Source organism: Henckelia pumila, chromosome 2 (assembly GCF_033568475.1).
Source record: "Henckelia pumila isolate YLH828 chromosome 2, ASM3356847v2, whole genome shotgun sequence".
In the NCBI taxonomy this organism is placed as follows: Eukaryota; Viridiplantae; Streptophyta; class Magnoliopsida; order Lamiales; family Gesneriaceae; genus Henckelia; species Henckelia pumila.
The window spans coordinates 130,791,272-130,818,479 of NC_133121.1; the positions used below are offsets into that span (position 1 = coordinate 130,791,272).

Genomic DNA, 27,208 nt, shown 5'->3' on the forward strand with positions numbered 1-27,208 from the left:
TTTTTTTAGTTTAAACATAAATAAAAACTCAATTTGTCAAAATAAATTAGTTCAATAAATAAATAAAATGGCTTGAAGTTAGTCATATATTAACCCATTAATATCATCATGCATAAGCTACCATCAATCTATCGTCGTCGTTGCCCAATATAGATGATGATCCAATTCATTGGGTTTAACGTTTATTTTTCTTTTTCGATTAATAGTGTTGCGATCTTACTATCGCACATTCATAATCGTCAATCAATAGCCTATGCAGTTCATCATTGAACATCAAGTCGCTATTCATAAAAATAGTGACAAATAATATAGCATGCTTCTTCTAGAGCATTAAAAACAAATATATGATTTGAATCGATATCAAGTCAATATCTTTTGATATATATATCACATACATATTTAATAATCTTTTCTTATGGATATTGACAATTTTAGATCATATATCGATATTCTTTGAGAAATTGTACCAAATTTCTCAATTAATAAGATCTCAACAACCAAAAGGGCATTACATTATATTCTTCGAGAATATTTCCAAATTTTGGATTTTATATTAATATTCTTCAAGAATATTATCAAATCTTGTATCTTTTTTATCAATATTTCAATATTGATATATTATGACATGAGAACAATTTCTTCAATGATATTTATAGATATTTGATATCATATCAGATATCAATCATGATTTTTTCACTTTCTCAATATACGAAATCATATATCTCATCTTTATCATGAATATATTCAGATTCTTAATATATTATATTATAACTAGGAATCTCTTTAGATTCTCAATATATTTGACTTATGTCAGATCTTAATCTTGAATATCTCAATATTCAGTATATTATATCATGAATTCATGAATATCTTTTCAAATATCAAAATTGTAAGCATGAATCTCTCAAAATTCTCAATTCATTATATCATGATCATGAATTTCTTCGAATTCTCAATATAAAATTATGTTGTGCTACTTTATAGCCATCAACATATTCATGATATTTCATGGGTACCAATATATCAATTATTTCATTGTGCTACTTCTAGAGCACCAATGAACATCTCTCATAAAATCGATTGTGCTATTCCAATAGCATCAATAAAATGAGAATTATTTTCATTCTCAGTTGGTTACAACATCGTGCTGATAACGTATTATAAATCATAAATGAATAAGAGAGATGAATAGAGAGAATTCATGAGAGAAGAGAGAATCATATGAGTCAATACTCAGGTACAAATTTTATTGAACTCAATCACCCCTATTTATAGGGAAAAATTACAAGATACAAATCTGTACAAATATTATCTTTACATATTTATCTTGATCACATATCTTTAATAAGATAATCATCTATAAATAATAATATATTTATAACAAATTCAATAATTATTTAAAGTACTATAATATAACAAAATGGATTAAATAGATGCTAGAATTAGAGGTGTCAAAACGGGACGGGACGGGCCGGTCCACCTTTTAGGCGGGTTGAAAAAACATCAATTCAACCACATATTTTAGGTGACGGGACAGGCCAATCCAGCGGGTCTACGTGTAATTTGGCGGGTTTTGGTGGGCCAACCCGATGGATCTAACCCATTTTGACACCTCTAGCTAGAATTGGTTTGAATGTGATGCCCTCATGCTTGGTCCAATGCTACAATATTTTGGTTTATTTCACGTTATCAGATTAAAATCTGGGCTTCAATCATATAAACTCGACCGCAACCAAATGAACGTACGGAGTCTAAAATTTGAGATTCCACATGATTAAAAAAAGTAGTTATTTTGTGAGATAATCTCATAGATATTTATTCGTGAGACGAATCAACTCTACCATATTTATATTAAAAAATAATACTTTCGACATAAAAGTAATATTTTTTCATATCTGAGTAGGGATAGAGCCAGGATATTATATTCGGGTGAGCTGAATTTGATACAAATTATAAACTTTTAGTATAAATATAACATATCAAGATTAATATATATAATAAATTAAATATATCGTAACATATATATTTAAATATTAAATGCTAAACAAATAAATAAAAAAACAATTTTTAGTAAGCTAGTTTTTTGAAGTATTTTTGTATGTTTTTAACAATCATATAATAACATATCTATAGTTGGACTAATATTTAAGCCAACTGTTATTTTTTTGAAAAATCCTTGAGTCAATTTGGATCGATTAATATCGATATATTATTTTGAAAAATATAGCATAATTAAGTAATAAATCCATTGTCATTGTATATACATTTCAAATCCAACCACCTATATTTACATTAAATCCAATACTTATATTCAAATTAAGCCCAACCCAACACATATAAAAAATTAACCAATAGATTTTGTACCAGTCCATGTATGTGAGACAAATAAGAGATCTATCTCACAAAATCGATCCATAAAATTGTTTTACATAAATTTTTGTGTTAAATAAATGATATATCTAACATTAAATCATTATTATTATAGATTTGTTTTGGGTATAGTAAATTATAAGCAATCCTTTAAAAATTCTGAGCTGATTTTACGTAAGTTATAATTTTCCAGGAGAAATTGTAATATTGTATTTTATGTTTTTTTTTTAAAATTTTGATCTTTTATTATTTTATATTGTCAAAATGGGTCTTACATATTTTATTAGTGTTTGCCATTAATGAAAATAATATTCATAATCGTTTATTTTTAGAGGTTGCAAACACTACCGAATTTTTGGACGATTTTAATATCTATCTCTTAAAATTTTTTTTAAAAAATGCCAATGTTTAATAAGTTTAACCGCATAAATTGAATAATAAAATGGGGGAAAATGCAAGTCGAGACCAAAAAAAGATAAATTTGCCAAATTATTCCCGCTGGGTTGACGTATAACAATTCAAAAGAATAGATGACAGCTCCTCCGATCCGCTCCATGAAGGCCAAAATGTTACGATCCCGCCGCCTTACGCGGCCAAGGAGGCGGGCTCAGACATTAGCCCAAACCAAAAATTCCAAATCACGCGCCTTCACCCGCCTCCCTAAGCGGTGGCCACTCATCTTTCTAGATCCTCCCACTCAGCCCGCCTGCCGCCCCTTTAACAACCCTACCCCACCCATTCCATTCATTATGCCACACAACTACCTCCTCTCTCCACCACCGTCTCCCAGATCTCAACCATGACCACCACCATCGTCTCCAATTCTTCCGACGATAACATCCCCACTGCCACCTTGGCTCTCCCTTCCGCCTCTCGCCGCCTTCCGCCGCCGTGCTGGTCCCCCGAGGAAACAAGCGTCCTCATCGAGGCTTACCAAGAGAAATGGTACTCCTTACGCCGGGGAAACCTCCGGGCCAATCACTGGCAGGAAGTGGCCGACGAAGTCGCGTCGCGTTTTCATTCGAGTCCTCCCAAGACCGCCGTTCAGTGCCGCCACAAGATGGAGAAGCTGCGCAAGAGATATCGAGCCGAGATCCAGAGAGCCGCCGCGCACGGCGGCGTCCGCGGATTCCCCTCATCGTGGGCGCACTTTCAGAGCATGCACGCCATGGAAAAGGGGCCTAACAACCGCCCTTCTCCTCCTTCTACAGATGATGATGAAGAAGAAAGTGACCACAAGAACAGCATCAAGCGCATCCACAATTTGTATGGCAATCAGATGGATAGTTTCGGTACTCAAGCGCCTGTTAGTAATGGGGCAGCATCTGGGTTTCGGATCAAGATCCCTGGGATGGTAAGTGCAGGGCCAGCCGAGACGAAGGTGCATGGTTGCCACAACGAAATTGGTGGTCAAAATCATTACAACCGTAACCCTAGATTTATCAATTCTGTTAACAGTGGATACGGAACCACCCATAGGAGAGATGGATACTTCGGGCAGAACGAAATGGGAAAGAGGGTTTCTGAGATTTCAAAAGGGGACTCCGGTGTGAGCGAGGTGGTTGAGGCGATACATGCGTTAGGGGAGGGGTTTATGAGAACTGAGAAGGTGAAGATGGATATGGCGCGACAAGTGGAGGAGATGCGAATGGAGATGGAGTTGAAGAGGACCGAAATGATTCTTGAATCGCAGCAGAGGATTGTGGAAGCATTTGCTAATACAATTTCTGAGAGAACTACCAAGAAAGCAAAAAGAGTGTCGACTCCCCAGTGCTCGAATGGAGTTGGAGCTAGATGATGAGTTGCTTCTGTAATGGTAAAGATTACAAACCCTTTTTCCCCTGTAGATTGGGATTTTTGAAATGTAAATTAGTGAATCGTGACATCTGTTACTTAGAAGTTGGATTTTTTCTTTTGCTAATCGGTTAGAAGTTATTCATTTTCCATGCTCTTTACTTGTAAACTCCAGCTTCAGGGATTCATAAGTTGATTACTTATTGGTTCTTGCTTGTTCTTGAGTTAAATGTGGCTTAACCTTAACCTTGCATTGTGTTGACAATTTTGCTGAAGGCCATATTCTCATTGACAATGTAATTGGAAGCTTTACATGGATGGATGAATTGCATCGAAACTTTGCTTATAAACATAAACTTATACAATTGGTAGTGTGTTGAACACTTCACCTTGTGCGAGTTGGTGGCGTCTTTATGCATTTTTGTCTGTTAAATAAGGCACTATCAAGCATTTGTGAGAGAATTGGAAGAAGCATGTTTCAGGAAAATGGAAAATGTGGTGTAATTACCCGAGTTTTAATGGTTTGCGAGTTTGGGAAGAGTCAAGTATTTGAATTTGCAACTTAAGAGGAGGCCCTAAGAAATGTGTAGGTGTTCGATCAATCACTACAAACTTTAGATTACGGACTTGTAAAGTCTCTGGTTTGCTGCATGCTACAGATTATATGTGCGGCTTTTAACCAGGTGGTCTTTAAGTTTTGAGCATTCATATGTCTTGAATCTTGATCTTGAATGTTTATTGTTCTCTGCAAATCAATTGTTATTTCTAATGAGATTTAAAATTATGTTGTACAGATAGCAGAGATTATAGAGTTGATGGGTCTAGAATCTCACCAGCGGAGTGCACAACCTATCTTGCTTGTCTCTACCTTGCATCTGAACTATGGTTTTGCAAGAACCATTTTTATCCGTCGAGTAACATTATATTATAAGAAGTTCAAGAATGATTGGATAGCAACGAAAGGTTTCCAGCACGCAACTCAGGTGGATGTAAATTCTGGATCAAGAGTCGGAGTCTGAAAATCTCGACCAAACTTGGTCTTCTATTTTAATAGTTTTAGTTTCATGGCTTACTAACCAACAATGTTCAAGGCCTACCTTCACTTGTTTTGCCCACTGTTTTCGGATTTATTAATTTAATTTCAGTACTGATTATTGTCCAACATGATTCTCATGTAATGTGTTACTAACGGTAGATCAGTTTGAGTGGAAAGTTGTTTTTACCATTAATTATTTTTTTATGTATCTGTTCCTAATTTTGTGTTCAAATTCGAAACTTGACCCGACGGAATGGTCGAGCAATCTTAAAACAAAAGCGTGGTGTCAATAAGCAATAACATAACACAGAGAATGTAAACAAATGCAAATTAAGCCTTTTTGTAATAAAATCGGAGAATATTAGGGGAAAAAATATGGAATATAATTAATGAGAAATTTAATAAAAACTAAAGAGTTTTTTAAAAAAGGATCTGATATATGGTTACAGGATTTGAACCCGACGTGAATCGAACACGCAACCTTCTGATCTGGAGTCAGACGCGCTACCATTGCGCCACGGATCCTTTACATGCTTATGGATGCATGTTTATTTAAATTATACGTTTATAACCTTCTATTGTTATATGCGGTTTTCTTTAGCTCATCTTCCCACACCAATTCCAAATCACCTGTCTGCTAACATTCCGATATATGATTCGTAATAGATTCATTATTAGACTTTATGTATTTTAATTCATATTTTCACTATTATAATCTAAAATAAATTGAATATATATTTAAAAAAATGAGATACTGTAATAAATGCTTACGATTATTTTAAATAATCATTAAGTTCTGCTCTTTAAAATAAGAGATAAATTAAGTTTAAATAACGAATATATATTTTTTTTTTTTGAAAAAAATAACGAATATATTTTAGGTCAAATAAAAAACAATTCCACTATTCATACCATAATTAATTACTCTCCACGAGTCAAACACTTATTATTAGGTAATAGTATCAATACGGTAGTCTAGGGGTGTTATCGAGTCGAGCCGAGCTCGAGCTCGGTTGTAGTTCGAGTACTCGAGCTCGAACTTTTATATTATATATATATAAAAATTAAAAATATATTAATAAATAAATAAATATAATATAATATTATATATATTATAAAATAAATAAATATATAAATATAATAAATAAAATAAATTAAATTAAATATTATAAATAAATATATAAATATTATAAATAAATTAATATATAAATATAATATTATATTATATATATTATATTTATATTTATATATATTTATATTATTTTTTAATATATATATATGTGGCTTATCGAGTAGCTCGCGAGCTACTCGATCATATAGTTTCAAAACTCGTCTCGAGGTCGATTGTATGCTCGAGCTACTCGAGCTCGAGCACGGTCAAATCAAACTCGAGTCGAGCTTTGACCGAGCTACTCGTGAGTTGCTCACGAGTAGCTCGGCTCGTTTACATTCCTACGGTAGTCTATGTGAAAATTTTGAGTGCATTAAATAATTTTTTGTTATATTTAAAGAGAAAGTAATATTTTTTAATTTTTTTTAAAAAAAGTAACATGAGAGATGATAATTATTAATAATAAATAATAAATTTATTGAACTATAAAAATAGTGATGATTTTTGATAATTATTAATAATAAATAATAAATTTATTGAACTATAAAAAATAGTGATGATTTTTTGTTTATATATTAAAATAACCAATTAATTATCTCTTATTTATTGAAATATAAAAATAAAGATATTTTTGTTTGCATTGTACAGAACATGTACGGGTGCAATTGTAATTAACAAACACTGAGGAGGGAAAAAGAAATAGAAAGAAAAGAGAAAAATCCCGATTTAGTCCCAAATATTTTGGGTCTTGCCCGGTTTAGTCCCAAATACATTTAATGGGCCGATTTAGTCCCAAACATTTTACTTTTTTTCCCAATTCACTTTTCCGTCCATTTAACTGTTAAGATAAACGGGATAAACATTACACACACTTCATCTCCCAAATTTCTCCCCCAAATTTCATAAATTTCATCGGCCCTAAATTCTTCTACTGAAACCTACTTCTTCGCTGCTGTCAAATTCCTCATCAGCCACTGCCGCCGTAGCCCAGCTGCTGGCCACCACTCCTCATTCAAGGTTTTTTTTTGGAAACTCTTTTCTCTGTGTTTTAATTCTCCAAACAATCTGCTGTTTTTTTTCGATCTCTTCATTCAGATACAAACACAAGAATTATATATATATATATATATATATATATATATATATGCTTTGTATCTATGCATTACCGTAAGAGATGGGGGCTAAGACTTAATCTTAAATTTTATTATTATTGAGCAGCAGATTTTGAGCATATAATAAACGTTTATATTATCTTATTTTTTAAAATTTGATTTTAGTATATTGTTTTTTGAACATATTTATTGTGTAGAATTTTCAGGACGAGTAATGGAGTAATTATATAAGCATGTTACTGACGTATAATTATTTGGTGGTGTAGCATCTGTATTTGTGGAACGAACAATGATGATTATGTATAATTCAAAAATTTGTGGAACGAGGCAATGATTAGAATGCGATGTATTTTAATTTTTTTTTCCTTTTAGTGTCTTGTTTTGCTGTGCTCACGAAGTTTTTGAGTTCCGAATTCCGATAATAACTTTTTGTTTTTTTGTTTTGTTTTGATGCTTAAATGAAGAAGTAAGTTCCAGCTTCTTCCTCCACGCCTAGTTTCAAAGAAAGGTTGCACGCTACTTCCAGTGCAAGTGCAAGTGCAAGTAGAGAATCTACTCAAGCTGAAAATTTAGCCAAGTTGAAAGATGTGCTGTCAAATTTAGCAAACGAGAACAACAAATGTGCAACGAGTTTTGAAGCAACGATGGAAGATATGAAGAAAAAAATTGAATATTTGAATCTATGAAAATTACTGGTTGATGATTAAATATCTTATGGAAATCTGAGATTTTAGACTTTATCATTGTAGAAGTTGATTTTATAATTGTTAAGGATATTGAAATATGTTGTTGGTCTTGTTTTGTAGTACAATATTATGTGTAAAAAAATTTCTGGAATTAAAATAACTTGTGTTGTTTTAGACTCATCCAATTACTATTTAGTAATATATTAAATATTTAGACACTGGACTTGAAACATGACATTCAGAAACCAAATTCAAATGTATTTGGAAGTTAACAAGATATAGCCAACTATTTTTTATATACAACCAGAAGAAAAGTTCATGTACAGCTGCTCTAACATCAACAATTTTCTAAGAATTATTCAAACAAAATATATAAAATCACATTAATTTCCAAAACCAGAAGCACATTCATTTCAATAAAATCACTCATTTCCAGAACCTGAAAGCACATTCATTTAAATTCACATTCATTTCCAAAACTAGAAGCACATTAATTTCCTGAACCAATAAAAAAAATCCAGAAGCACATTCATTTCCAGAACCAATCCTAAAAAAATTCCAGAAGCACATTAATTTCCAGAACCAATCCTAAAAAAATTTCTAGAAGCAAACTCATTTCATGAAAATCACATTCATTTTCAGAACCAATCCTAATAAAAAATATAACAGGATAACAGTCATGCACATAACCAATCCTAAAAAAATTCCAGAAGCACACGCTTCTAAAACCAATCCAAAAAATTCATATAAAATAAATAATGATTTAGTTAAACCTGTGAACATCATCTATAACAAAAAAAAATAGTGATAGAACAAGCAACTCATCCACCAAGTCCAACCAAAAACCAAAAAAAGATATTGATAGAACAAGTTCCTCAAAATTAGATAATTCATACACCAAGTCCAACCAAAGACAACAGTTTCTGTGTCAATTTGTTAAGGTTCAGCAGCCTAGGCAAATAGTCAAAATATGAAAACATATCCCCGAAAAATTCAATTCTTCATGACAGATGTTTTTGAAGAAGTAGACTGTTGTGAAGCTGATTGTACATCTCTAGGTTGAACACTCATAGAAGATCGTAGACGTGATACTGTTGTGAAGTTTACGCCACCTTTCACAAAAGCTGGTTTGGCAAGGACCTATATCAATACATAAAATTTTACAATATACTTTGCATTATATCAATACATAAACTGAATTCTTAAAATAATTATCTAATATTTTTTCATAGCTTATATTTATTGATGATTGTGAGCATGAGTTTCCTTCAACATTAACTGCTGCTTGTTGTGGTTTCCTCACCTGCATGTAAATACTTATAAATAAAAGATTTCATAAACAATAAAAAAAGTCAATAAATTTTAAAACTGTTATTTTTAATTACATGTAGTTTTTCCTTTCTAGTTGTCAACAAATTATCATCCACGATTCTTTGGTTGCTACTAAGATCCGCTGCAACATAATCTGAAAAATCACTACTTTGTCGTGTCGCAGGCACTTGTTGTGAACAAGTTCTTTGGTTATGTCCTAATCCACCACATTTTTTGCATTTGTTGTACTCTTTAACACCTTTCAACTTTTTTTGAGAAGATGGGGGAGGTTCATCTGATTCTCTTCTTCGCAACTTCGCAGGTCTTCCAGCTTTTTCTTTATAAACGGGAGGCAGCGGAGGGGCCAAATCACATGTAGGCCACAAATCTGGTCCATTCACGGGCATAATTGGCAATGAATAACATCGTTTATATGTTTCCACCGTGTAATACGAGTGAACATATGCCTCTGGATCCTCTTTTTTGCACCAAATGGCGCATACTGCGTGTTTGCAAGGAATACCTGTCAAATCATATTTTCGACAACTGCAAGACCTACTTGATAGGTCAACTGAATGCTGATCACGTCTATCATCTAACTTAGTGATCTGGTAATGCATCTCGTCTGATTTCATGGGGTAATACCCAACAACATCAATGTAGATCTTTGCCAACACATCTCTGATCTTTGGACAAATCTGGCTCTTCCATCTCCCAGCCTTCTCTCTATTAACTTGATATCTGGCCATTAAAAGATTTCGTATCATCTCAAACATCTCGATTACTGGTTTTTCCCTTGCATATAATATCAAGCTGTTAAAACTTTCACACATATTGTTCAATAAGATGTCACATTTGGGAGATGTGCTGAAAAATGCCTTAGACCACTGATTTTCAGGCTTCTTTGCAAGCCATTCATATGCATTTTCATCACTTTCTTTCATCTGTGTCATTCGTAATCGAAATTCTTCAACTCTAGTTGCCTTTGCCGCAGCCCAAAAGGCAATCTTAACAGCTACACTCTTGAACCCATCACGTTTCATGTTGTTGAGTAAGTGCCTAACACAAAATCTATTATCTGCATCAGGAAACAGAGATTCAAATGCATTAATCAAACCTTTTTGCTTATCTGACATGAATGTCCAAGCTTGCTGATCATTGCCAATCCCAATGTCTTTATCCAAAAGTTGGAGAAACCATGTCCAAGTATCCGCTGTTTCACGCTCAACCAATGCATAGCATATCGGAAATATATTGTTATTCGGATCTAACCCCACGGCGGATAGAAGCTGTCCACCATATTTTCTTTCAAAAAACAACCATCGACACAAATGACACGTCGACATGTATTCTTGAATCCTTGCTTACACGCAGAAAAACAAATATATAGTCTTTGGAACCTTTGACCTTCATCATCCTCGGTCAACTTCAAAACTATTGTTGTCCCGGAATCTGATCTTTTTAACTCAGCACAATACCTCCTTATTTGCCTAAATTGCTCTTCGGCAGTCCCTTGTACCAACTGAAGCGCCTTTTTCTTGGCCAGATAAGCAACCTTTCTCGAAACATCAGCCTTCAATGAACCGCAAATCTCATTCCTAAACTCAATTGTTCCCAATTTAGGATTTGTGTTGAATCTCTTGACAAAAGTCTTTTCCAACCACGCTGAGGTAATGCATTTGTTTTTTAAATCCCAAGAACATTTATTGTGCTTATCGTGGAATGTTCTCACTTGCCAACAACTATCATTAGTCATCTTTGCAACATGAATTGTCCAATCACAATGATTATTCTTGCATTTAGCCCAAAGTCGAATATTATCATTCTTTACAAACCTTATCGGCACTCCGTTTCTGATGCAATGGCTTTGAATCGCAAATTTTACTTCTTTCTTTGAGCAAAAAATCATACCCAACTTGAAACTTGGATTTTCAGAATCTTGCTCCGGATTAAACTTGGGATAATTTCTAACTTCTCCCTCATCAGAATCATGAAGACTATACAAACCATCACTATCTGCACAAACATCTTCTTCGCCATCATCATCATCAATAATCTTTTGCAAATCATCTATATTTTCACTCTCATCAACAACATTTTTTCCTTTTGTCAATTCTATCTCATGTTCAACAAAAGCATCAATCCAACTACCGTCTCCGATGAAATCATTATCATCATCAACAAATTCAGCTTCAACTAGAGGGTTTGGCAAAACACTTACACAAGCATCTAAGTGTTCTATAAAAATCTCAACCTCATAATTTTTCGGAATATGATTTCTAACTTCCAATACATCTGAATCGTTCTCCAAATATCTCCCACTCTTAAAAGTATATCCGATTTTGTGCAAAAATTTAATGGAATATTTATCTTTGAGTCCAAGATCTTCAGCAAAACCCCATAACTCCACCATTGCTAGCTTATCAAGATCAAAAAAATCGAAATATTCCAAACTTCCCCCAATGTATTCATCGTGATTGCCTATAGAATTCAATTTTCCACCGTAGTGCATTTTAATTGTAACCAAATTTGGTTCTCTGAGTATCCCTATACAAAAAATAATAACGAAATTATTTTTCAAAAAATGAATAATATAAATACTAGTGCGAGACAATGGAAAATTCTGAAATTACCGTAATCTGGAGTGCTCTCCACTGAGGAATTAATTCGTCTTGCCATTATTTATCCACCCAAACACCGATCGATTGAAACCTATATATATATATATATATAATTTAAGCACATCATCATCGGCACATCAAGAGAATACATAAACTTTTTTTTATCATTCAATTCAAGATTCTTAATTCAATTTCTTTATAACAAGTCAAATAAATAACAATTAATCATGAAAACAGTTTTTTCTTGACAATGAAATATTTTCCAAATTCCAGCAACCCAAAATCAGGAAGCACATTCATTTCCAGAGCCAATAAAAAAATTCGAGAAATATACTGTATGGTCCACTCCTTCCCTTCATTTTTGAAATAAACAAGTAAAGACTCTATCTTGTAAAAAACAAGTAAAAAAATATTTTGAAACAAACTAGTAAAAAAAACTCGAGCAATATATTTTTCCATTCCTTACATTCATTTTTGAAACAAACAAGTAAAAAAAATTCGAGCAATATACCAGCCGTGGACCACATACATGTAACTTCAGAAAACAAAATTTTTAAAACAAACAAGTAAAGACTTTATCTTGTATGGTCCATTCCTTCTCTTCATTTACTACACCCAGCCATTGACCACATACAATACATACAGAGAAAAGATATTGAAAAAAAAGAAAAGAAACCTTAACAAAGATCGTCCGAAAACAATGGTCCGACGGCGAACATCGGCAACAGTGGTCGGTGAGGAATTTAGACAACAGGGGAGGGGGAAAAAGACGATTTGGTGAGAAAAATAAGGGCGGGATTTAGGAATGACAAGACTTTTTCGTCTGTATTAACAATTAAATGGACGGAGAAGTGAATTGGGAAAAAACGTAAAACGTTTGGGACTAAATCGGCCCATTAAATGTATTTGGGACTAAACCGAACACGACCCAAAACATTTGGGACTAAATCGAGATTTTTCCCGAAAGAAAATAAACACTGAAAAATGACCACCGGCTCCGCTCTAGCTCGAGCCATCACGGCTCCAAGTCCAACGCCACCATACGTGCTGAAATGAAGAAACCCTAGTTGCGAAATTCAGTAATTCTCACAGATACCGATGGGGGTGTAGTTGGTTTCTAATTCATTCTTCGGATATAAATGAGCATGTATCGAGATCGAGGGGGAGGAGGCCCATCCAAAGGTGGGGATGCGTTGGATCGAAAACGAATCAACGATGAGAGCTTCAAGCCTCCGGAGAAGTCTTCTACTTCCACCTCTAGAACCAAAGCTGGTGCGGTTACCGTGACTCCTAACTCCGCCGTCACCGCGGGAAGGAATATTGACTACCGAGACAACCGCTCCTCCGCCAACATCACCAAAAACAAGTCCGATGGTAAATTTCGTCTTTGCTGGGACTGAATTTCGTTAATAATTTTGGTTCGGTGGATATTATTGTCTTGATTTTTAAATTTACTGGAAGTTAGTGAAATAAGTGGTTATTGTTTTATTTTTATTTTTTTTTGTGGAATGTATGTGTTGTTTAACATCTTAACCATGTGTCTGGAAACCCTCGTTGGTGAATGGATCATCTATTTTGCAGTTGTTGGTATGACCGTGAATGTGTGTATCTCGAGTATGAAATTTTTGTTCTAAACTTGATTTTGCTGATGCGTATGAAGCTTTTATTCTAAAATTTATTTTGCTGATGCAGTACATTGAGGTCGTGATCTTGTAATGTATTGATTCTCGCTTTTTCATTAAGATGGAAGTATTGAAGTAGTTGGAAATAGAGAGTTAAGAAGGTTACTGATTGTAAGTTTCAACCAGTCAGGTAGCTTCTTGCATTGCGTTTGGACTTTTCAACAATGTCCTCATGTTGTAGACGCATGTGTTGCCTTCAACATCATAATTGTGATGATTGCGTTGAGGATTATAAAATTAAGGCTCCCACTCTCGAGTGTTGAATTCCTCATAATTTAAACCTGAAACCTTGAGTTATATTGCTGGTTTGATTTGTGAATTTTGCCGCAGTAGAATTATAATATGCAATAGGTTGGTTTTTGTTTATTAGGCCTAGTCTGTGATATGCACATATGTTTTGGTGTATCCAATCATATCTGTAACACAAAAGTGTTTCTCTTCATGTGATATATCGTAGGCACAAACATCCGACAGTATGCAGAATGTTCTTTCCTGTGTAGTTTAGAATAGACCAATTTGTTATATTCATAATTGATTGTTTATTCCTTAAATTTAACCTAATTGTTGGTATGCCGAACACTTTCAAGGAGACAAGTCTTTGCTTAATTTAACCTAATCGCCCTGTACTTGAATCCAAGTAGCTGAATTACTATGCCTATGTTATAAACTTATAATATGCACCTGTATGCAGATATGTTTGTTTTGTTTGCCAATAGTGTACACAGAGCGGTAATTGTTAAAAAAACCTAAAATGTGATTCTGTGTGAATTTTGCAGAGGAATCTGAAACAGACAGTGAAGGGTCTGATGTCAGTGGTTCTGATGGAGATGATACATCTTGGATTTCATGGTTTTGCAACTTGAGAGGAAATGAGTTCTTTTGTGAAGTTGATGATGAGTATATACAGGATGATTTTAATCTCTGTGGATTGAGCAGTCAAGTCCCTTATTACGATTACGCACTTGACCTAATCCTTGATGTTGAATCTTCTCACGGTAATCTCTATAGTGTTTTTTGTTGACTTCAGATAGTGTTGCTTGATCTGAAAGTTGTTTAAGTTGTTTTGTGTTAGACCTCAAACTTCTGTGTTTTTGTCTATAGGTATTCAAGTTGTTGCAACTTTTTAAATAAATAAAAAAACAAACAAACACAAAAGTGGTGTCCCATATGTGAATACCTACAAACTGAAATCGCTTTGTATTAAGGATCATTATCTGGTGGCATTGTAACTGGTTCACCTGCGACTGAGTTTTTTTTATTGTCTTTTTCCAATATCATAAATCATTGAGATTGAGCATTTTTCTGTGATCAACGACACAACTATTTGCCTCATAATTGAAGGATTAAAATAAACACAAATTTGGTGGACAAAGGTAGTGAGGTATTAATGCTTCTGGGCGAGGATTCGCTTTGTCGTAGTATTGTTAGTTATCATCTTCTGTGAGGGGTGAGTGAGGATAATGTTACCAAAACCTTCTTGTTCTCTGTTGAGATATATCTTGTGATTTTGCCGTTTATCATCATTTTCGGCACTTTTTCTATTCAATTATTTGTTTTCAAAATGTGAGTCTTGGTGTGGTTTGGCTTTTTATGCGGAAGCTTTGGTAATGGGCAAAGAAAATCATAAGCTTACAGAGACTTTTGTAACGACTTTCATATGTAGGTGTGCATATGCCTTCATCCTATACTCAAGTTTCGGAGTTATGTAGTTGCCTTAAATTTGTTTGTTTGTTTTGTTTTTTGCTGTGGTATACTCATAGCTGCATTCCATTGATTTATTTACTATTTACTGCTTACTGTTTCCCCATTTGGTTCGTTTTTAAGTTGAGTAATTTTTTGTTTGCTGATATAGCATTCACAATGAGTGTATGTAGGCGATATGTTTAACGAGGAACAGAATGAACTGGTTGAATCAGCTGCAGAAATGCTCTATGGACTCGTTCATGTCAGATACGTCTTGACAAGCAAGGGAATGGCTGCAATGGTAAACACCGTCGGTCAGATTATGGCTGCTTTCATTGGCTACTCTTTATTTGGATTATTCTCGTATATGAAACTTGAGCTGAAACTTGAACAGTTAGAGAAGTACAAAAACTATGACTTTGGAAGATGTTCAAGAGTTTATTGCTCCGGACAGCCTTGCCTTCCAGTTGGACAATCAGACATCCCGCGCTCAAGTACAGTGAAGGTATACTGTCCCAAATGTGAAGATATCTACTACCCTCGATCCAAGTACCAGGGCGGTATCCTTCCATTTCCCTATTGCAATTAGGCCTTGATCTTCTGGTTGATTTGCATGCTAACAAGTAACAACCCTCCCCACTTCGCTGCACACACACACACACACACGCACACACACAAAAGTTCATCCTAGTGGCCATGGGTTGCATTAAGAATGTTTTTAACACCAAATCAATGATCAATCTCACAATCAATACCTATTTCACACACACACCAACTCATGTGCACCCACACGCAAATAGTAAACAAATTAGCATAAATATCATGATATAAACAATCTTGATTGCATCAATATACGTCGGATTTGCTAAAATAGATGTGAGAATCGACAGAGTAGAACCTTTTCCCAGTATATGTTGCACACTTGCTTGACAGATGATTTCCTTTACTGCCGAAGATATTGATGGAGCGTATTTCGGAACCACATTCCCTAATCTCTTCTTGATGACTTACGGACACCTCAAGCCACAAAAGCCGTCACAGAGCTATATTCCTAGAGTTTTTGGCTACAAGATTCACAAGCCTTGACGCCTTGCTTTGGATCCTTTGCTGCTATTAATCTCTCTCTTTTTCTTTCAGATGTTCCGTATTGGGCTTTGTTGTGTACCAGTGGGTTGTGAGAAGAATGGCTTAGATACATGCAGAAGCTATTGCTATTGATGTACCAATTTGCTTAAATAATATATTAGCTGTAGCCATTCCGTCGATCAAATTCATCGGTTTGATTTCAGTTCTCGTGTCCGTTTTCATTTCTCTCTTTTTTCCCCCAACTCTTAACCTAGTGGGCTGTTTTATAATCGATATTTGTAGGGATTTTTTTTTTTTTTCTGACTGTAAAATGGTGTACAAAAAGGGTGATGCGTGCACAGCAGCTGCATGCACGAAATCAGTTTAATTTTATATCAATTACTCTTAACACATTAACACCAATATGCTTTATCCTTGAATTTGGCCTTCATCGTCTAAAAATTTCACAAAGTGACTTCTCCATTAACTTAAATTAAGATATTAGCTAATGCTCCAGTGAAATGTAAGTATCGATTAAGATTTAAAAAAAATTGTTAAAAATTTTAATGACCTTAGTCCAGCTAATAATATCCTGATAATTTTACTAATCATAGTAAAATAACTTTTCTGAATTTATTCATCATTAATCTTGGTAAAGTGTATTAATCATGATAATTATTTTCTGAGAAAATGAATTATTTTACAATCAAGCTTTTGAAGTTACCTTACCGAATTTATTAATCATGATATTTCTTATAGTTGCAGCATTTTATAAATAAAAAAGGAGTGGATGAACTATAACTCGACAGAAGGGGTCGTGTCACTGCCTAAATTTAAACATGTTGGTGCTAGTTAATGTTCTAATCAGCCCAAAATTTATGCCTCTCCCACTTTTTAATTTTCATTTTCTGTCTTATTATTTATAATATCCACAATCCATTATATATGCTATACATAATGCAAACATGTATCGTGTATTAATTAATTGTCACATAGAACGATAAATGAGAAGTTAATAGGTTAATTGAAAAATGGAAGTTTATTTTACATGTCTCGATATACATGTGTGCACACTGATAAATAGATTATGGATTAATACAACACATGATATGATAACAAAAATATTAAAAACTTACAAGCATGCATTCTTAAAATCCAGTATGTCCTTTTTTCTACTTGGGTTCTCGTTGAACAATTTTTCCGTTCCAAACATTTATAATCTTACTATCTTATTAATTAATTAAAAATTTACATTTTATAATAACTTATTTGTAATTTATCTATTATTATCATATCTCCTTTGAATTTTTTTAAATTACTAAATATTAATTATTTTATCTTAATCTATCATAATATAAACTTTTAATATTTAATTTATTATGTCAGTTTTGAAAAAAATATGAAAATTAATTAACATAAAAATTATTTATTCAAAAAAAATTATATAACGATTTAAAAAATTTCCTTATATCATGATACCATTTTTAAAAATTTGAGGGAAAATGTAACTTAACTGGCCACTGCACGCAAATAGTGATCATTTGAAAAGAGAGTCAAATTTTGTCAATTAGTTATAAAAAGCCACAAGGGAGCTGCTTAATTAAAACACCAAATCACCTTTGAGTTTGCATACACGTCGACACACCAATTAGAATCACATTAATTTGTATTATTGTAGTATGCTAATTTATTTCACAGGCCACCGATTTCAACAATTAATTTAACGAGTTCCACTTTTTCTAAGCGTTAGAACCGACTACCTGAGACAATCACAGATCATAAACTTAATATATCACTGGGGAACTAAGCCAGAATTGGTTTGGACAAGATAGAACTAAAATTCAAGACAATAAACTCATTGGTCTCAAAATTTATAAAAGTTTTAGAATTCAAAAAGGCGAAGTTCAATCATCCCTTCTTTTCTTTTCGGTGAATACCATGCTACCACCTTTCCGGAACGCATGATTCTCAGAGAGTAATTCAAGCTGTACATCAGATCTTCCAGCTGAGGTCCACGTCTCCCATCTGAAGAGTCCAAGGCAAATTTGGAATCCATTCGGAAAACAATCGGTCCAGCAACCTGCATAATTTTAAACACCATAATATCTAACACATCTTCAAAGAATATTGAATCAGCAAACTCGAGACTTCATTTCTATATGAATAAAATGTTGGATGGCAGTTTTGTTTGTAACATGAGACTTGGAGAAAAATGTCGTGATAAGATGGAGATAATAACCTGCTGCTGAAATATTAAACTAAATCTTGGAGAAGACTGTAAATTTGATGATTGATTGCCTTCTGTCCTTCGGTATAGGTTGGACACTGAATTCACCAATGCAGAAGCTGAAGAAATATCCGCACGAGCATCTAGTCTGGTGAGGTCTCCAAATTTCTTTGTGAATTTCCCGTGTTGGAAAGTATAGCAAACCGATCCAAACAAATCAGCAGCAAAACGACCTCTATTCTTAGCCCTTGAAGAATTTATGTCCACAACTTGGGGTGAATCTTTCGCACCACCAAACCAGGCTTCACAAGTACCTCCTAAATGCAGGAGTATAAAGAATGACAAACGTAGAAGTGTGAAATGGTAAAAGGAAAACAAGTTTTTACCAGTTACCAGAGTAATGAACTCGGGATATCATCATAATCAAAACAAATATATTGCAAAATGATAGATAGGATTGAAAAATCATTTAAATGTTATGCCATGTCCATTGTAAGGATTGAAAATTTCGTTCCAAAGAAAACAAGTTAGATATCCATGTTTGCATTTAGCATTAATGTTTTGATACATCTCTGTTAGACTGATCTAGCCATAAAATACAATATTCAGTGAAGAAGTCATCCATCCATAACGTGGAAAGTACCAAAATTGTTGGAAATAGAAGCAGTCAATTCAATAATGAAAGATGTAGTCAATTAAAGGAATATTTAACAACAAAATGCACCCAACAGGCCAACACCCAGTGCAAATGTAAATATGGAAAGTATGAAGGCATTGAAATTTGAACATAAAGTTTGAAGAAAAATTTAAAAGAAATTCACAGCAAATAGACTAAATTAAATAAGGCAAAACTATAAAACTAGTAGTTATTAGCACATTCTGACAAGTCTTAAAATTACCCATAATTCCAGATATTGCCGCATGAGGCTCTTTGAAACGAATATCATATGAAGGATGCCACGATTGGTCTGTTTCTGCCTTTTTTATCACATCCTCCTCTGTTTCTATTTGTCTCCACAGGTCCTTAGACTTTTCATATGAAAAGGCAGCTTTTGCACATATACCAGGCAATAAAGGTAGGGGTGTTTCACCATCAATGGAACCAACAGCCTGTGGGAAGCCATTATTTTTATGTATGCCAAAACGGTATCTTAGTCCTGACTCAGAGACAAGGGATGAACAGTCCAATGATATTGACTCGGGAACTTCCCAGTATTTTCCTTTACGGTCTATGAACAACTCAGGCCATGCTGCTTCTAAAGTAATATCGTGATCTGGAAGCTGTGAAGTTGAGAAAGACAGAGAGCAAACTTTGAAATTATTATAATTATAAAGGTTAAGTTGAGCAGATCACTGGACCTAATTCAAACATTTGATTGAAGGTGGGTAACAAAGAAAAACAGAATAAATTTTATTTCTCTTTGACATGTGTAACTTGTCATTGGGACTTGGGACTATGATTGGTTAGAAAGAAATTATGGCTCAATAGATGATCAACATGCTAATCACATAAATAAGTTTCCAAGCGAACTATCAAAAATTAAATTATTGTCGAAAAAACAGAGGTCGAAGACTTTGATACTGAACCTCAGGAAGGATCCTTTTTCCCATTTTCCAAGTTTGGACATTTGAAAACAGTAGACTTCAGAAAGCAATTAAATGAAGGACAATGGCCAATGGGAGGTGGGCTTGTGAAAGGAGCTACTAAAACATGTTCAGAACTTTACCTTGTGAAAGAGCATGGCCTTCGCACGCCTTTTCTTCTTCTCACCGTGCTTTTCAGTGCTCAATAGTAAGGATGACGAGGATGTTAGAGCTAATTGCGAGCATAAGCCCACTGCATAGAGTGATTTATCCAAAAAATGCTTCGCGGTTTCCTTGAGCAGAGGCAGATCCCATTCTTCTGAAGCAGAGACTTCAGCTTTAATAGATGAGATCAATTTATTCGGACGGAATTGTCCAACTAAACCAACCCAACTGCAAGAGAAAATTTCTCTCTCACAGTTAGTACATGAAAAAAATAATCCACAAATGCAATATTTGATGCTTCTGATGGTGAATAAAAATATAAAGTTGAAATAGAAAGTTAGTGTAAATTAAAGAATTCAGTATAAAGAACCCTTGGAAGTCATGGATCAAAGATCTTTGGCACATTTGTTAACAGTTGTAACTATGGGAAATCTCTTTGTAAGACGACATTTGGCAATCATGGAATTCCCGAAGATGTAGAATTAAGAAATTCACAACGGTAATCATACTTATTCAGGCCAAAATGTGTCCATTCTACTGGACGTATAAAGACAATCAACAGGAGTATAGTTTGCCCTTTAAAACTATAAATACAATCATATGGTTAAAGTGTAAGTAGTTCGGTTCATCTTTGATTTCTTTAAGTACATAGTTATCAATATTTACAATGACCGAATGGGGCTCGAAAGCGTTAAAGCAGATTTTAATAGCATATCTAATAATACGAGAACCGAATTTGAGCTTTGCTACATGACAGGGGCATATGTACATGAGAAGCCTAGCGATTCCTCGGCTCCAAATATTTCATCACATAGATGATTTCCCTGATCAAGACCATGGCCCCAGATTACATCTCATAGCAACAAAAAAAAAAAAGGATATCAACAAACACGACAAGAAAAACAAAATACACATCAGTCATTACGATTACACACGCACACCAACAAAGGTGCTGAGAATTTTACGAGTTGCCGAAAGCTGCTTTTCCCAGAAGTGACTGCAGAGCAAACGAGCCCAGTTCTTTATGATTAGCAGAGGGAGAAAAGGAAGGAATGATGCCTAGAGGGAACCCATTTCCCAACAAAGACAACTGCTGAATTCTGAGAGCTTTACTGGCTCTAGCACCGTCAATCGGAGGAGAATCCCCTGGAACAGCCCTTGAGACACCATCAAGGGCTTGAGGGGTCGAAATGTTCAGGTCCCAGAACGCTGCGTCCATCGTTGTTCTTAGATTCGCCATTTTCTGGGGAATTTTTCAGCCCGCCGGACGAACGAGGGTTTGGTATGGTATGTAATGATTCCTTATCTGGGAGTCAGTGTGCAGTGGTTTTTGGATGAGAGTCCAGGGCGGGGGTTTTTAGTTTCGGTTAATTGCATTATGGCCCTTCTATTCTTCGTTTATTTTCCTTTTTTTCTTATTGATTCTTGGTCGAAAATAAAACTATCAAATGAATTAATGTGACGTTATAACCATTCAAGTGACAACTGACAAGTCTCGTCTCTAATAGGTACAGTTGTTTTTGTTGTGAAAAAATAAAAATTTATGGTAAAAATTAAAAAGTTCAAAACTCAAAATATATCAAATTCTACACTTTATAATATTTTTTTCTCAATTCAATTGTATTTTTCATCACAAATGAAGACCTATTTATAGATCCACATTTGAGATTAGTCCAAAAATAAATACATCATCATCTACATCATCACACACTAATTTTTCACATTTTACAACTCAATATTCAACATTCAATATTCAATATTCAATATTCAAAATAATAATAATAATAATAATAATAATAATAATAATAATATATTTTTCAACATTCCCCCTTGTGATGATGATCGTGATATGATGACTGTCTTTATTACGTGTTTTATACTGTCTCGTTAAAAAACTTACTAGAAAAAACCCAGTGGGATAAAAACCATAGTAAGGGAAAAAAAGTGCAGCCACGTAAACTCCCCCTCATGTTAACATGAGTGATTCTTTACATATTCCACAGATTGCGCATCCCAATGTTGTATATATGTTTTCTGAATATCGTCGTGGGAAGTGAATTTGTGAAGAGATCTGATGAGTTCTCACTTGATTGAATATAACAGATATCAATATCTTTATTCTTCTCAAGCTTTTGAGTGTAGGCAAAGAACTTTGGAGGTATATGTTTTGTTCTGTCATTTTTTATGTATCCTTCTTTCATTTGAGCAATACATGCAGCATTGTCTTCATACAACGTCACATGCTTCTTGTCTACTGATAATCCACAAGAAGTTTGGATATGTTGTGTCATTGATTTTAGCCAAACACATTCACGGCTTGCTTCATGTAGCGCAATAATCTCAGCGTGATTTGATGAAGTTGTTACGAGTGTTTGTTTCTGTGAACGCCAAGAAATTGCGGTGCCTCCAAGAGTAAATACATATCCGGTTTGGGAACGTGCCTTATGTGGATCAGATAAATATCCAGCATCGGCATAACCAATGATACTTTGATTGGTGTCTTTTGAGTACAAAAGTCTCAAATCTGTCGTTTCTCGTAGATAACGGAATATATGTTTAATTCCGTTTCAGTGCCTCTTTGTTGGATATGAACTGAATCTTGCCAATAAATTTACAGCAAAAGATATATCTGGTCTAGTGCAATTTGCAAGATACATAAGGACACCAATGACACTTAGATATGGTACTTCTGGACCAAGAATAACTTCATCATCTTCACATGGACGGAATGGATCCTTTTCTATGTTTAATGATCTTACAACCATTGGTGTACTTAATGGATTTGATTTATCCATATTAAAACGTTTAAGGATCTTTTCTGTATAATTTGCCTGGTGAACAAAAATTCCACATTCTTTTTGTTCTATTTGCAAACTCAGACAATACTTGGTTTTTCCAAGATCCTTCAGTTCGAATTCTTCCTTCGAGTACATCATAACCTCTTGAATTTCTTTATTCGTTCCAATGATGTTTAAATAATCAACATATACAGCAATAATTACACATCCGGATGTTGTTTTCTTGATGAAAACACAAGGGCATATTGGATCATTTACATATTCCTTTTTCATCAAGTGCTCACTTAGCCGATTATACCACATTCGGCCGGATTGCTTCAACCCATATAATGATCTTTGCAATTTTACAGAATAAAATTCTCTGGATTTTGAACTTTGTGCCTCAGGCATCTTAAATCCTTCAGGGATTTTCATGTATATATCACTATCAAGTGATCCGTATAAGTAAGCCGTAACAACATCCATCAGACACATTTTCAAATTTTCAGACACTTCCAAACTAATCAAATATCGAAACGTAATTGCATCCATAACAGGAGAATACGTTTCTTCATAATCAATTCCAGGCCTTTGAGAAAAACCTTGTGCAACAAGTCTAGCTTTATATCTTACTATTTCATTTTTCTCATTTCGCTTTCGAATAAAACCCCATTTGTATCCAACAGGTTTTTACACCTTCAAGTGTGAGGACTATAGGTCCAAAAACATTGCGTTTATTTAGCGAATCCAATTCAACCTGGATGACATCTTTCCATTTTGCCCAATCATGACGAGTTTTATATTCACCAAAGGATTTTGGTTCATGATCCTCGTTTTCATTTATGATGTCACATGCCACATTATAAGAAAATATCTCATCAATATCTTCTATATCTTTTCGATTCCATATTTTTCCAGTATTAATATAATTGATAGAGAATTCATGATTCTCGTCAGTTTGTGGTTCTGACAGAACATTTTCATCATCAGGTGTTTCTTCTGGAACACCATTTTCTATTTTATGATCATCGTGTTTCTCTATGCCTTTTCTTTTCCGAGGATTTTTATCCTTGGAACCGACTGGCCTTCCACGCTTCAAGCGTTTTATGACATCATGAGTGTCTTCAATTTGTTTCTTTGGAATTTCAATTCGAGCAGGGGCATTTACAACATGTATATATGATTTTGTTACCCCTTTTGTGTCTGCAAATGCATCTGGCATTTGATTTGTAATTTTTTGCAAGTGCACAATTTACTGTACATCTTTCTCACATTGTTTGGTCCTTGGATCCAAATGTAACAATACTGGTACATACCATGTGATTTCTTTTTCGATGTGTTTCTTTTCTCCCCCTAACATTAGGAAGATTTATTCATTAAAATGACAATCAGCAAAACGTGATGTAAACACATCGCCTGTCTGAGGCTCAAGATATCGAATGATTGATGTGCTATCATAACCGATATAAATACCGATTTTTCTTTGAGGACCCATTTTTTATCTTTGAGGTGGTGCAATAGGCACATACACCATACATCCAAAATTTTTCAGATGAGAAATATTTGGTTATTTACCAAATGCAAGCTGTAATGGGGAGAATTTATGATATGCACTTGGTCTGATGCGAATTAATGCCGCAGCATGTAAAATTGCATGTCCCCATATAGAAATAGGGAGTTTTGTTCTCATAATCATTGGTCTAGCAATCAGTTGTAGACGTTTAATCAATGATTCAGCTAATCCATTCTGTGTATGAACATGAGCAACATGATGTTCAACAGTAATTCCATTGACATACAATAGTCATTGAAAGTTTGGGAAGTAAATTCTCCAGCATTATCAAGTCTTATTTTCTTGATTGTATAATCAAAAAATTGATTCCGCAATTTTATTATTTGAGCCATTAGTTTTGCAAATGTCACATTTCGAGTTGACAATAAGCATACATGTGACCATCTGCTGGAGACATCGATCAATTCCATAAAATATCAAAATGATCCACATGGTGGATGAATTGGCCCACAAATATCACCATGAATACGTTCAAGAAATATGGGTGATTCTGTTTGGATTTTAGCTGGCGATGGTCTTATAATAAGTTTTCCAAGAGAACATGATTTACATTGAAACTTATTATTCTGAAAGATCTTCTGGTCTTTCAATGGATGACCATGCGTATTTTCAATAATTTTTCGCATCATTATTGACCAGGATGTCCCAATCGATCATGCCAATTGATTAATATTGAAGAACTATTAACCATCATATTTGATTCGATTGGCCTTATATGTGTATAATGCAATCCAGTGGGGAGCATTGATAATTTTTCAACCACATATTTCTTTCTTGGTTTATATGTGGTTAGACACATATATTTCTGATTTCCATCAGTTATCGTCTCAGTATCATATCCATGAGAATATATGTCATTAAAACTCAACAAATTTCTTTTCGATTGTGGTGAATATAAAGCATCATTTATCAGAAATTTTGTACCATTTGGTAACAAAAATTGTGCTTTACCACAACCTTCAATCAAGTCTACAGGACCTGATATTGTATTCACCATTGTTTTTGTTGGTTTTATTTCCAAGAAATATCTTTCATCTTGCATAATAGTGTGCGTTGTACCACTATCCGGTATGCAAATTTCCATGATATTATTTCCATGTTTGCTCATGGCATTTTCCATATCAAACTTCACAAAAATGCAATAAAGAAAAATTAAGTTCAATACAAATGCAAAATATAACATGCTTTATAATACAAGAATGTATGAAAAAATACAAATTTGTTACAATCTAGTTCCACAAATCTTTAATCAATGTCTTCGAAATCATTCAAAAAATCTGCAGCATTGAAACTAGTTGAACCAATTAAATGGTCACTATGTTCAACAAAATTGGTCTCTTTTCCTTTCTCCTTTGTCGATTCTTTATAGAGCTTACATAGGTGCTCAGGGTTTCGACAAATATGTGACCAATGTCCTGGAATGCCACATCTATAACAAACACTTTCAGTTCTTTTTGAGTGATTTTCATTTTCACTCGTATTTTCATGCTGCCTTTTTGGTGGGTGGTTCGTGACGTTCTTTTGAGATGAGTTATTGAAGTAACTATCTCGATTATTTTCATATCCACGGCTGTGACCACGACCGCGATCATTTTTACGTCCACGTCCACGTTCACGCCCACGTCCTCGACCTCGACCTCGTCCACGACCAAAATCTGGTCTATGCCTTTGATTTTGATTTTCATTTTTCATTACGACATTTGCTTCAGGAAATGCCGTTGATCCAGTGAGTCGGGATTGATGATTTCTTATTAACAATTCGTTGTTATTTTCCGCCACAAGAAGACATGCAATGAGTTCAGAATATCTCGTAAAACCACGCACTCTATACTGTTGCTGTAGAGTTATATTTGATGCGTGAAAAGTGAAAAACGTTTTCTCAAGCATTTCCATCTCTGTGACTTCAAGTCCACAGAATTTTAATTGCGAGACTATTCGATACATCGCAGAATTATAATCACTGACTTTTTTAAAGTCTTGGAATCTCAACGTATTTCATTCATCACGGGCGGTCGGGAGTATCACTTCCCTTATATGCTCAAATCTTTCTTTCAACCATTTTTATAAAATCATTGGGTCTTTTTTTGTGAGATACTCACATTTCAACTCTTCATCAAGATGTCAGCGTAAGAAAGTCATTGCCTTTGCTTTATCTTGTGAGGTTGATATATTAATTTCTTTGATGGTATCACTTAGACCCAATGACTCATGATGCATCTCAACATCAAGATTCACTACAAGAAAACAGGGTTTCAGAGACGGAAATTTGATACGGAAATAAAATTTGTATTAGAAGTATATAAATCAGAAACAGATTTAAGATGGAAATATGAATCCGTTTTACTTTAAGTACATCGAATATTTTTTAAAAATTTTGACAGAGAATCGCAAACGGATCTGAGACGAAATTT

At 34.2% G+C, this 27,208-nt stretch overlaps 3 protein-coding genes and 1 non-coding gene across 6 annotated transcripts; 2 read left to right on the forward strand and 2 right to left on the reverse strand.

Annotated features, from left to right (window-relative positions):
• The first annotated feature begins 2,908 nt into the window (after positions 1–2,908).
• On the forward strand, positions 2,909–5,389 carry LOC140881624 (uncharacterized). 3 transcript variants are annotated; one of them, XR_012150025.1, is made up of 3 exons: positions 2,909–4,186; positions 4,441–4,847; positions 4,959–5,389. XR_012150025.1 is itself a non-coding variant. In XM_073287085.1 (2 exons), exon 1 carries the CDS (start codon positions 3,170–3,172, stop codon positions 4,166–4,168), a length of 999 nt encoding a protein of 332 aa, XP_073143186.1. In that variant the 5' UTR covers positions 2,909–3,169; the 3' UTR covers positions 4,169–4,186; positions 4,963–5,389. The 3 variants fall into 3 exon arrangements, 2 of the variants coding, with proteins under 2 accessions (XP_073143186.1, XP_073143184.1); XM_073287085.1 differs by lacking the exon at positions 4,441–4,847 and having other exon boundaries at positions 4,963–5,389; XM_073287083.1 differs by lacking the exon at positions 4,441–4,847 and having other exon boundaries at positions 2,910–4,186.
• Positions 5,390–5,653: 264 nt separating this feature from the next.
• TRNAW-CCA (transfer RNA tryptophan (anticodon CCA)) lies at positions 5,654–5,725 on the reverse strand. The gene has a single exon. It is a non-coding gene; the product is annotated as a tRNA-Trp (tRNA).
• Positions 5,726–13,009: 7,284 nt separating this feature from the next.
• LOC140881116 (casein kinase II subunit beta-1-like) lies at positions 13,010–16,694 on the forward strand. The gene is made up of 5 exons (XM_073286164.1): positions 13,010–13,415; positions 14,500–14,718; positions 15,598–15,707; positions 15,801–15,966; positions 16,362–16,694. Exons 1-5 carry the CDS (start codon positions 13,181–13,183, stop codon positions 16,490–16,492), a joined length of 861 nt encoding a protein of 286 aa, XP_073142265.1. The 5' UTR covers positions 13,010–13,180; the 3' UTR covers positions 16,493–16,694.
• Positions 16,695–18,245: 1,551 nt separating this feature from the next.
• Positions 18,246–21,773, reverse strand: LOC140882614 (protein TRIGALACTOSYLDIACYLGLYCEROL 4, chloroplastic). The gene is made up of 5 exons (XM_073288713.1): positions 21,413–21,773; positions 20,426–20,675; positions 19,598–19,979; positions 18,711–19,015; positions 18,246–18,551 (listed from the first exon to the last, which is right to left on the reverse strand). Exons 1-5 carry the CDS (start codon positions 21,685–21,687, stop codon positions 18,354–18,356), a joined length of 1,410 nt encoding a protein of 469 aa, XP_073144814.1. The 5' UTR covers positions 21,688–21,773; the 3' UTR covers positions 18,246–18,353.
• Between the last annotated feature and the right edge of the window lie 5,435 nt (positions 21,774–27,208).

Bases quoted from the DNA above. Each gene is read 5' to 3' on its own strand.
- LOC140881116 (XM_073286164.1), top strand. From the start codon at position 13,181: ATGAGCATGTATCGAGATCGAGGGGGAGGAGGCCCATCCAAAGGTGGG. The intron at 14,719-15,597 runs GTAATCTCTATA...GAGTGTATGTAG, and splicing joins TGATGTTGAATCTTCTCACG to GCGATATGTTTAACGAGGAA. The intron at 15,708-15,800 runs GTAAACACCGTC...AAACTTGAACAG, and splicing joins GCAAGGGAATGGCTGCAATG to TTAGAGAAGTACAAAAACTA.
- LOC140882614 (XM_073288713.1), bottom strand. From the start codon at position 21,687: ATGGCGAATCTAAGAACAACGATGGACGCAGCGTTCTGGGACCTGAAC. The intron at 20,676-21,412 runs GTAAAATTCTCA...TTTCTCTTGCAG, and splicing joins AAAGCAGCTTTCGGCAACTC to TTGGGTTGGTTTAGTTGGAC. The intron at 19,016-19,597 runs GTAATTTTAAGA...TCCTGCATTTAG, and splicing joins GGCAATATCTGGAATTATGG to GAGGTACTTGTGAAGCCTGG.
- LOC140881624 (XM_073287085.1), top strand. From the start codon at position 3,170: ATGACCACCACCATCGTCTCCAATTCTTCCGACGATAACATCCCCACT.